An 11,962-nucleotide genomic window follows, 5' to 3' on the forward strand; every position below is an offset into this window, starting at 1 on the left:
GGGCAGCTATTTAACTAGTTCTTCACTGTTTGGCCACTTTTACACGGTCTCTGTGAGTCTATGGAACACCTACAGGTTTTTGTTTTTTCATGAAGGTTCATTGCTCTGGTTTCAGGTCGTGTTCCCCCCCCCCAAAAAATGGTCCTTGTGGTGGATTGGAGATGTACGTTTTATTAATATAGGGTCACACGGCCGGGAATCGGGACTGAACACTGGGAAAGACCATTTATTAGATAGTACCCCTTGGAATTAATTTAGTAGGTTGAACTCTGGTTTCTTTTCTTTTGTCTGTATAATTGTTAGTCATTATTATTATTGTTTTTGTTATTTTCTTGTGAAGTTCTATGTATTGTGATTGTGGTTAATGTGTTGTCTTGTTTTGTGAGAATGTCAATAAAAAAATTTGATCAAAAAAAAATTAATAATAAAGGGTTTTCTCTCCTGATTGATAAAGTGGGAAGGGATATCAGAAAATTTATTTTGAGTTTACTGCAGAGCGGAGGGACTGGGAGACCCGGGGCGACAGTGGCTCAGGAGGTAGTGCAGTCGTCTGGTAATCCAGAGGTTCCCAGTTCGACTTCGACACTCCTGGACAGCGTGTCGAAGTGTCCTTGAGCAAGACACTTAACCCCTAACTGCTCCCGATGAGCAGGTTGGCACCTTGCATGGTTGCCTCCGCCGTCAGTGTGAATGTGTGAGTGAATGGGTCAAATCTGAGGAACAAATTGTAAAGTGCTTTGTCTAAAAGCTGCTATATAAATGCAGTCAATTTACCATGTTAGTGACCGACCAAACACTCTATATCAGTGATGTCTGTTGGAATGTAGAGCTAACACTTATTTTAACAAAAGATAACACTTACAGCACCTTTAACAAAACACAGACATCTCCTTTATCCTCCCTCATGCAGACTTAATAACAGCAAGACTACCGTGTTCACAGCCAGTGCCGCGGTTACAGTATCTTCCTTGTTATCAGGTAATCCAATAGTAGCTACAACTGCCACGGTAAATCCGATACTTCCGGCTCTCGACATGAACGGTCGCAGAATATCCAGCTCTTGCTGTTCCCATGGAAACCAACAACAAAAATCAACAAAAAGAAGATATACAGGAATATTTATGCATTTCTTGCTCGCCATACTTTGGATTACAGACGTGTGCCTGAATTCAGCACAGAATCGTCAGGAAACGGCGGTGGAAGGCAACAAACGCGCAAATCTACAGTCCCATTGTGACTTTTACCTGTTGAATGGCTCGGAGAGTAAACATCCGGCTATTGGAGCGGCAACTATTCACAGACTGTTGACGGCGAATCCCGAAAGAAAGAGACTACCCCCGACAGGCAAGTTTGATAGAAAATCGATGTTTTTATTGTATTTGCTCCTGTCTGGAGACATTCATCAGAACCCAGGACCTGTTTTAACGCGCCAACAGGCGAAGAATCAACGGCTCATCCTCACACCGTCAATAGCATGCATCTCCACACCGTCGCCGGCCCAGGACACAACGGCCAGCGGATGCACCAACCGACCAGCAGGCGGCGACATCCCCTCACCGAAGCCCAAGCAGAGGAGCCGAGATGCAAGAGGGAGAGAGCTTGCAATCAGGGGACTCATATCAGCGCGGGACGTGAGCACCAGGGACCCGCCGGTTGACTCGGCTAGCCCCGCCAGGACAGCTAGACTAACCGACCCACCCCCCCTCCCCCACAACGGAGGGCCTCCAGAGACATCTGAGGACAGCAACCAGCCCCCCCCCCCCCCACGTCGCGGGTTTTCACACCGACCAAATACACCAGCAGAGGACAAAGGATCATCCCCACCCCCCCTCCTAACATCAATGAACACAGGACCCCATCCCCCCCTCCCCACCTACCGCCACAAGATCAACCACACGGACTAGGATCCCCCACCCCCCCTCCGGACATCACAGAGCCCCCCCCCCTTCCCACAGAAGAAGAATCCTACCTTTATCTCAATGATATTGACGACACAGCAGATAAAAACGGACTACATATCTTTCATCTTAATGTAAATAGCCTCAGGCACAAACTGGCAGAAATAAGAAATCATTTCAGTAGCGGAAAGGTAAACATACTATGTTTCTCAGAAACCAAACTGGACCCATCAGTAACAGACCCGGAAATTGAATTAGAGAACTATTCTTTAGTCCGCAATGACAGGAACAGGCATGGAGGAGGTGTCTGTATGTACATCCATCAAGACACCAAATTTATTAACCGTACAGACCTAGATCATGAGGCTATTGAAACTGTTTTTGTAGAAATTCTATTTGAAAGGGCTAAATCTGTTCTAGTCGGCACAATTTACAGACCGCCAGACCAAAATGGCTTTTATGACGTGTTGGATGAGTGCTTAGCTGGAGTTGAGGATACAGAAATGATTCTTATTGGGGATTGGAACACGGATATGCAACAAAAAGATGCACCCGTCTTCAAATCCTACAATAGGTTTTGTGATCTGCACGGCCTCAGCCAACTAATCACACAACCCACACGTGTGTGTGAGTCAACTCAGACTACCATTGACCTCATCCTGACCTCTGACAAGTCCAAGATCGCCAATAAAGGGGTTATAGCATGCGGGTTAAGTGATCATTATATGATATTCTGTACCCGCAAAAAGCTAAAACAAAAGGCTGGCTGTCACAAAACAGTCACATCTAGAGACCTAAAAACCTACTCTAGCAAGGCCTTTAACCTTGAACTGGAGGGTCTGGACTGGTCAGATGAGCTCAATGGTACACTGGTTGAAGAAACATGGCTTGGCTTCAAAACCAAATTTTCAACGATACTAAACAACATGGCCCCCCTAAGAACCACCAGGGTAAAAAATCGCGCTGAGCCGTGGATGCACGCTGAAATACTGACCGCTATGAAAACCAGAGACAAAAAATGCTCTGAGTTTCGTAAAAGTCAGTCAAAGCTTAACATAAGCACGAGCAGTGAACTCCAAGCCCACGTGACGGAACTCAAACTGGAAAGAAACAGACTAAGAAATGATGTAAACTCCATGATCAAAACAGCAAAGAAAAAATTCATCAATGACAAAACCGAGGAAAACAAAAACAAACCGCGTGAACTTTGGAAATTACTCAATAACCAACTAGGCTGCAGTAAAAAACTTAAAACCAGATTCTCAAACATAAACATAAAGACGGACAACACGCTCATCACAGAAAAGCTGGATGTAGCCAATTACTTAAATAGTTTCTTCACAAACATAGCCACAACACTGGTAAACAAACTACCCTCCCACTCAGGGCATTATGGGGTAGAACACATAGTAGCTTACTACAAAAACCTAGGGGTCCACAAAGATGACTTCAAACTGGAAATGGTAACAACAGATGAGGTACTCAAAAAACTGAGCGCCCTCCAACCTAACAAGGCCACTGGCCATGACAACATCCCCTCCAAATTCCTCAGAGACTCAGCAGCCGCCATCACCCCAGTCATCACACACATAATAAACCTCTCTATAAAACAGGGACACGTCCCCAAGGACTTCAAAATTGCGAGAGTGACCCCTCTGCACAAAAAAGGCAGTAAATTAGACCCAGGCAACTACCGCCCTGTTTCTATCCTTACCTCCATCTCGAAAGTCATGGAAAAAATTGTATACGAACAGGTCGAAAAATACCTTGCGGAAAAAAATCTAATCTACGAATTCCAATCTGGCTTCAGAACATCCCACTCCACTGACACATGCCTTCTCTATTTAAACGACCACATCAAACAAGAGGTGGACGCGGGCAAATACTGCGGCATGGTCATGCTGGACCTACAAAAGGCCTTCGACACTGTCAATCACACCATTCTGATTGACAAGCTAAAAGCAATTGGTTTTGATAGTCTATCAGTGAGCTGGATGCAATCCTACCTGGAGGGGAGAGAGCAGATGGTGGAGGTAAACGGTACCCTATCCCCCCCCCTCACAGTAAACTGTGGTGTTCCACAAGGAAGCATACTAGGTCCGCTACTGTTCCTAATTTATGCAAATGACATGTCGTCAGCTTGTGACTGCAACTTGTTCCTGTTTGCGGACGACTCAGCCCTGCTGGTCTCTGACAAGAACAAATTACAGGTTGAAAAAACCCTCAGCTCAGAACTAAGCAAAATCTGCATATGGCTCGCTGATAACAAACTATCATTACACATGGGCAAAACAGAGTCCATTCTCTTCGGTTCAAATAACAAACTCAGCAAGACCGACGGCTTCTCAGTTACAGTGGGTGACAATATTGTCACAAGGAAAGAAGATATTACCTACCTGGGTTCCATCCTAGAGGCAAATCTTTCCTGTGACAAAATGGCATCCAATGTAATAAAAAAAGTCAACCAACGAACTCGTTTCTTGTACCGGATCTCCTCACTGGTAAACAAGAATACCCTGAAGACTCTAGCAGGAGCACTCATTCAAGGGTACTACGACTATGCTTGCACCTCATGGTACCAAAGCACCTCAAAGGCGCTAAAAACAAAATTACAAACATCTCAAAACAAACTGGTCAGACTACTGCTTGACCTTACTCCTAGAACCCACCTCACCCCTGCCCACTTTGACAACCTAGGATGGCTTAGAGTAGACGACAGAGTACAGCAACTTGCAATGGGCCTGGTCTACAAGATACACTACACGACCAAGGTACCCATGTACATGACTAAATACTTCCCAAAGGTCAGTGAATACCACGATCACAACACCAGAGGGAGCTCCACAAATCATGTTAAACCCAGATTCGGCTCAAACAAGGGACTAAACACGTTTCGCAATTATGCCACATCAATGTGGAACGCCCTACCCAAAGCTGTAAAGGAATGTGAATCACTACCCACTTTCAAAAACACTCTCAAAAAACACCTAAGGGAGACTGCAACTCGAAACTGGCCCCTGTAAATGTCCGAACACAACCCCCTCCAATGTACAGTAAATTACCAAGTATGGTCTTGTCAATAATCCAATGTACAGTGTTGTTTGTACAGTTGTACAGTGTCCCCCACCCACCCCTCCTACCCACCCCCCCCCCCCCCCCCACCCACCCAACCACCTCCAATGTACAGTCCCCACCCACCCCTCCTACCCAACCCCCCCACTCCTACCCAACCCCCCCCCCCCCCCCCCCCCCTCCAATGTACAGTCCCACCCCCACCTACCCAATCCAATGTACAGTTTCTACGCCTAATGTATATACTCTTTTCTTTCTGGACTCTTTTTGTATCACAAATACAGTACTGTAATTGCAAATCTGGTATGTCATAAATGTATAGATGTAGCAGTACTGTCTATCTGTATGTCATGTATGTCATATATGTTACGATGAATTGGAAATGGGGGACCCTGGTGTAAACAAGACGAAAGTCTTTCTCTGGTCTGCATCCCCTTAACAATTGTATGTATTGAGCTGTACTGCACTGTACCCATTCTGCAATCTGTTAATAAAGTTTTCATTCATTCATTCATTCTGCTGCGTGTGAAGCTTCCAACTGAAACAGGCTCCTCTTCTTCAGCCTCCTTCACATGTTTTGTAATTTGATGAAGTGATCAAATGTGTCTCTCAGAGAAAACCCACAAGAGAATTGCATCGTATCTCTGACGTCAATCCAAATGAACACCAGAGTGAAAGAAAGGTCCACAAAGCTGTTTGACAAAGATAGTGTGAGACAGCTCACTTTATTAGCCTTTTCTCCCAACTCTACCCATTGTTTGGCATCTATTGTTTAAAGGAAGTGTAGCCAATGTTTTGTGCACACAATAAGGCACTGTCTGACAGGAGCTTCTATCCCCAGGCCATCGGGCTGCTCAATGTGGACTCAATCTAACATTAACTCATCCGTTCTACATTCATAGCATACAACATCCACATGCACACACTCACTTTAAACATTCACCTTGAACATTCACTTTAAACAGTTTTAAAACATTTAAACTTTAAACCACATTTAATTTATTTATTCTTACACATTTGCTCTACCTCTTCTATCTCATTTTTGCATTTTGTACATTTTAGTTTTGTATATTATATATTTTGTATAGTGTTTGGTCTTTACTCTTTTACTGTATGAAGCACAATCTCAGGAGGGTCATACAGAACCAAGCATTTCACTATATATACATGTAACTAATATGTGACAAATAAAAACATGAACATGAAACTCAAAGGCAATAAGTTACAGAGATGTAAGATATTAGAAATCATTTAACTGTTCTACAGCCCCTCATAGAGGCCCGCTATACATTTTGTTTGTACACCATTCATATACTGTGTACACCATCAAACCACTCCATTGTCTTGTCTTCCTAATGCTGAGAGAAAAAGGAAGAAAACAGCACCCTTTTCTTTAATAATACAGTATCCAAATGACATCACCCCATTCAAAGCATCCTGCACCTATTAACGGTGGGCAAAACAAATGTTTGCATCAAAACAACAGGTATTGTTCATAATGTTAACAAGTAAATAAATAATGCAAAAGAAAAATGCATCCAACATAATTTCATGGCAACAGGCGACACGCTACGTTCACCGGAGCTCGCCATCATTTTGAAGGAGCAGATAATCCCTCACAGAACCAGGAATGTCCAGTTTGCTGACCGCTGTGTGGCACAAGGCCCCTAAATGCCGGCGCACGGCACAACGACACAGGTGTTGCAGGGAACGTGGCTGGCCACTCATCTGACGCACAGAGTCAAAGAAAAACTGGTGTTCCTGAGGCGGAAAAAGACAGAAAATATAGTCAGGCACAGAGAGAGAGAGAGAGTCGATTGCCAAGTAAGCTTTGTCTTGGTAATTTGGTGCATCAACATTAACAGACAATTGAAGTAGAATAAAATAAAATGGAATATATTAACTAAATTAGAATAAAAATATAATATAATATAGGACAGGGCTGTACAATTGTGCAGGATTGTTGTAGAATATATACACTAAATTAGAATACAAATACAGTGGAATAGCATATGTAACAGAGCTGTGCAGTATTGTGCAAAAAATATGAACAGTGTGTCATGTTCAGATGCTCACAGTTTTGAGTATATGTGCAAATATAATAGTCCAGGAAGGGTGTGTTAATGTATCACATTGTGACAGACGCTTATGTAACGTGATAAGAGAGGTGAATAAATAAAGCTCTACGGGAAGCTAACCTCATCTATCTCAGCAGATAGAGATTCCATCCATTCACAGTGAGGAACGGTAGTAAACGCGTTCAGAATCACTTCCACCGTGGCAGGGGACCGCACGCAGTACTTCAGCATCTTTATGGAGGAAAATGGACAGGCGTTTTAGTCCCTACTAGACAAGAACGTCTCTCAGTAACCACCAATTCATTTGAGGCTGTTCTGTCTGACCCGAGGGGAAGCTAGCTCGGCTCCGTGATTCAGGAGGGAACGCGCTACTGCTTCGGGTCGCTGGTCTGGGTAGTCCTCCACCACCTTCGGAGAGCAGGAGGGAAAAGAGAAGAACGTTACGTCCCACTGCCCACGAGGGGGTTGGGTGGCGGAGAGGTCACAGCCGTCATACCGCGTTGAGTGATTGACCTATCTTGGACCCCCGCCCCTCTTTTCTTGATCCTCCGATCACAACTGTCGCAGGGAACTCCAGTTGTAACTGGAGGATCAAGAAGAGGATGAAGAGAAGAGGGCTGGGGTTTGAGATATAGGTTCATTGGGAAGTCTACGCTACCCATTTGATTTGGCAATCCACCCAGCAGCGTTTTGCACATGTGTCACACCCCAACCCAAGGGGCGTAGGTTTGGTTTCAACAAACCTCCCCCAGGAAATTCTGAGTGTCAAATCCTTCCTGCATTCTGGTGTACTTTTATGAGAGGCACGTCTGAAAGGTTGAGATGGTACGGTCCTGTAGGGGTGTCTGAAATTGTTGGCTAATATATAGTTACATGTAAGAAGGATAGATAAATGTTTTGACGCCCTTATCTTTGACCTCTTTTGGAGAGGGGGTTGTCTTTCATATTACCTATATATGTCCCCTGCAAGCCCCCCTAAAGCTATGCCTATGCCCCAACCTCCCAATGGGTGACTAAGCATCCAATCTATTAGCCTTGCTGCACCGACACTGTAATTTCCAAAAACAACTGAATCCCTTTGCTCTTTCCCCTCTCTATCCCCCCTGCATTCTAACCAGCACTCCTCCGTCACCTGCACCAGACAGTCCATGGGCGTGTAGCCCATGCAGTTCTCCACGTCTGCCCTGGCTCCTCGCTGCAGGAGGACGTCTGCGATGCGATGGCTGCAGTTTGCGCAGGCATTGTGAAGAGGAGTGTGCAGCTTCCTGCCTGCCGTGCGGGGGTCGGCGCCGGCGTCCAGCAGCATCTGGACCACGCGGAGGTACCGCCCCGTCTCGGCCGGCTTCTCAGCCCCGGCGCAGGCCGCGTTCAGGGGGGTCTCTCCTTCTCGGTTCCTGGCCAGCACGTCTGCGCCGCGAGAGAGGAAGAGCTCCACGTGTGCCTCCAGGCCCCGCCGAGCTGCCACGTGCAGAGGCGTGAGTCTGGACTCTCTTGTCAGCACGTTCACCTCCGCGCCACCTTCCAGCAGCAACACGGCACACCTGGAGCCAAGATACACATGTTATTATTACCCTCCTCGGGCACCAACGTCAGCTGCCTAAAGCTAGCCTTTACCCCTTTCTTCTCCCAAGTAGTTATCATATTACCCCACCTGATAACTTCCTTCTGTTAACTCATTGGGTGGCAAAAATGAGTATACTCGTGTTTCGTTACAAACGCTTGAGCGCCAAAAAAGTTTTTAGATCCTTTGATCTTTTTACTTTTATCCCCATTCTAAACACTCGCTCGGAGCTGCCTGTGTCTCCCTGGCACAGCTGCCTATGTTAAAATTGCAATGACGGTCGAATCGCGCCAGGTGAACTGGGGATATCAGTTGTCTTCCAGTACTGAGTTACCTCCGGCTGCTTCCCCCTCAAAGTGGATCAGGACATAGCAATCGGTCGGAGATTTGATGCCTCAAACCTTTGTTCAAACCAATTGTTTCCCGTATGATAGCCATGCCCAATATACACGAGTAATTGCGATCGCGATGGGACGACTAGGATTTATTCATTTTGGAGTACCTTCTGACTGAGGTAAGGTCTATTTTAGGTAACCTGCTGGTATTTTTTTAACCTAAAACATGCTTTTGTACCGATCAGTCTCGTATTTTACCGGACCTAAAACATGCTTTTGGTAACGATCGCAGTTTCGAGGTAAAACGACCCCCCCCCCCCCCCCCCCCCCCCCCCCTTGATGATTTTGTGAAGACACACATATATATATATATGGTATATACCTTTGATTTGGAAATATTTGCAGTTTCAGGCGAGCAACCCGAACGATTTGGGCATAATGCATATAACGCGTCATATCTCGCGATCTAGAAAAAAATACTGGATTATTTTGGAAAGGGGCGATGTTTAGCATGGAATAGCGTACAAACTAAAGTATGTAGAAATGAACTGGTTAGTCAGTGTTGGACTACAAACAATGCCTGTCAAATGAGCCATACTATTGTCTCCATAGCTATAATACAGAACACACGATGGGTCCGCAAACATCGCTAAAATGGTCAATAGCGCTGGCGCCATTGAGTAGAGATGGGGAAACAGCATGGCGGTCAATGAGTTAAGCATATCATTATGTTTAAAGGTAGGAAGGATTAAAGGTGCTATAGATAACATTCAGCCACTAGATGTCGCACTGGAGTGCCAGCATGACATTTATCCAATCATGTGCATTCCACATGGAGAAATGGGAGAAAACGTAGGGAGGGGATACATGCAGGCAACATGTAAACAATAATATTCATTTTGGACCCGCAAAGATGTTTCAAATTATAAATGAATGAATAATTATTGATTAACTATTGATTAAAGAATGATTAAATATATATTTTTAAATGATTACTCTACATATATAAGAATTTGTTCTTAATTGCTTGCCTGGATAAAGGTTAAATAAAAAATATAAAAAAAACATATCTATAGCACCTTTAAACACATTTCTCTGGCTTTGCAAATAGCAAACATGTTATTGTAGTGTTTCCAGGCCCAGTATATATATATATATATATATATATATGACAGTTATATCCCTTACTGGAATGACTGGGCAGAGTTGCAGAGGTGAAGGGCGGCACTGCCGTCGTCTGCTAACAGCTCAGGGTCTGCTCCGTGAGAGAGCAGCAGCCCAGTGCAGACGTCATGGCCACCTGCACAGGCATCGTGAAGGGCAGTGTTGCCGCCGGGGTCTGCGTCCACCTCGGCCCCACGGAACAACAACTCCTCCGCGCAGCCCGTGTGGCCCCTGCTGGCAGCCAGACGCAGGGGCGACGTCTGCTTGATCTTGGAGCTCAGGGTCCACATTCCTGACGGAGGAAATAAAGGAATGCTAGAGGAGATATTTTGAAAAGTCTATTCCCCAGTGCACCTCAGCCAGCGTTAAAGTTTACAATTAGGTGCTTAGCTGACGCCTTTATCCGTAGCTACTAGCGACTTACAAATTGTGGTCAGCAGGAGCGGTGGACCTCTGGCAACTAAGTGGTATTGTTCATCTAGCAATGTCAAACTTCAGTGCTACACTCTGAGTGCATAGTATTAGCAAGATAGGTCGTAGTATAAGAATAGAAGCATAGTACATAATAGTAAAACATTTAGGATTTTTTTTTGTTCAAAACAAGGTACTAGTTGCTCAACTTGGACTTGTATTAATGTGACACAAGTCTTCTTACCCAGGTACCTCAGTAGGCCTACTGCTGACTATCCAAAGAGGGCAGAGATATGAGCACTGGCATCTGCAGAGTGCCCCTGCCTCTTCCATCCTTGGACAGTCAGTATTGAAGTTTCCTGGGTATGTTTCGTGTATTTGTCAGGGTTATAATACAAATAGAGGGAAATCAAATCAACAATGTTTGGGTAATCCGTTCTGTTTCCAAAGGACCTTTTAAAAGGTGTGACACTTTTAACTTAGATTAATGTATATTAGCACTACACTCAGTAGTACTAATTTGTATATTATTTTGTACCCAGTTTATTCACCTGTACATTGTATATTGCTGTTGCACTTTACTGCTACATTTGCACTCTGGTTGGATGACAAACCTCTTTTCGTTTGTACTGTACTTGTTGTGTATAATGACAATACATTTCAATCTTTTATTTATTTTTTTCCATACTCATCTCTGGAGCCCACACCATCTCATCATGCACCGTCTCCATCAGCGCGTTGACCATAGCGGGGTCCTTTAGTACGGTGTACACTCCCTTCATGTCTCCACACATGAAAGTGTTGTGCACCGCTGTGTCTCTGCAGCGGACTGGCGGCGGAGGGACCCGGACCTCCTGGAGCGGCCTCCGCTTGGGGGGAGGAGGAGGCCTGGGTGCTTGGGGCAGAGGGGCCCTGGTCATGGCCCTTCTTTGGGCCAACGCCCGCCTTGCGTCCTCCCACTCCTGGTGATCCTGCTCTAACCTCAGCGAGCGTAGCGAGGCAGAGCTGAAGGCAAACGTGTCCTTTGACATGACACGACCAAAGTGATCCTCCAGAAGTGTCGGTTTGTTAAGACCACTCAAAGAGCAGGTTGATTCATTAAAGTACAATTGTAATCGTAGCTAGAGATCCATGTTTTGTGCACTCAAAAGGAACAACACTGCATCTGAATTGCCACAGTAAGCTGGAGAAAGGGATAGTTCTCTACTTCTCTTACTCACCCTAACGTTTTTCAAAGTCAAATTGCAGGACATTGAAGTGGGCTATAGGTCATTTGTCATTTTAAAATCTTTAAAGATAAACAAAAAGATAAATGTTTAAATGAATGAAATATTTCCAATAGATTCGTTTGTCAGGAGTCCAAATGCCCCTTTAGAAGAAGTGTAAACTCACAGAGCCACACGATGATTGTTGTTCCCAATAGTCTCATACAAGTTCTGTGAT

General features: G+C 44.9%; 1 protein-coding gene across 1 annotated transcript; it reads right to left on the reverse strand.

Moving 5' to 3' along the window:
* Nucleotides 1-6,545: 6,545 nt before the first annotated feature.
* Nucleotides 6,546-11,550, reverse strand: asb16 (ankyrin repeat and SOCS box containing 16; the record flags this gene model as incomplete). The annotated part of the gene is made up of 6 exons (XM_084328233.1): nucleotides 6,546-6,731; nucleotides 7,169-7,279; nucleotides 7,373-7,456; nucleotides 8,181-8,589; nucleotides 10,133-10,400; nucleotides 11,208-11,550. 6 exons carry the CDS (start codon nucleotides 11,548-11,550, stop codon nucleotides 6,546-6,548), a joined length of 1,401 nt encoding a protein of 466 aa, XP_084184359.1.
* Between the last annotated feature and the right edge of the window lie 412 nt (nucleotides 11,551-11,962).

Source organism: Notolepis coatsorum (assembly GCF_963971535.1).
Source record: "Notolepis coatsorum genome assembly, chromosome: 14".
Lineage (NCBI taxonomy): Eukaryota > Metazoa > Chordata > Actinopteri > Aulopiformes > Paralepididae > Notolepis > Notolepis coatsorum.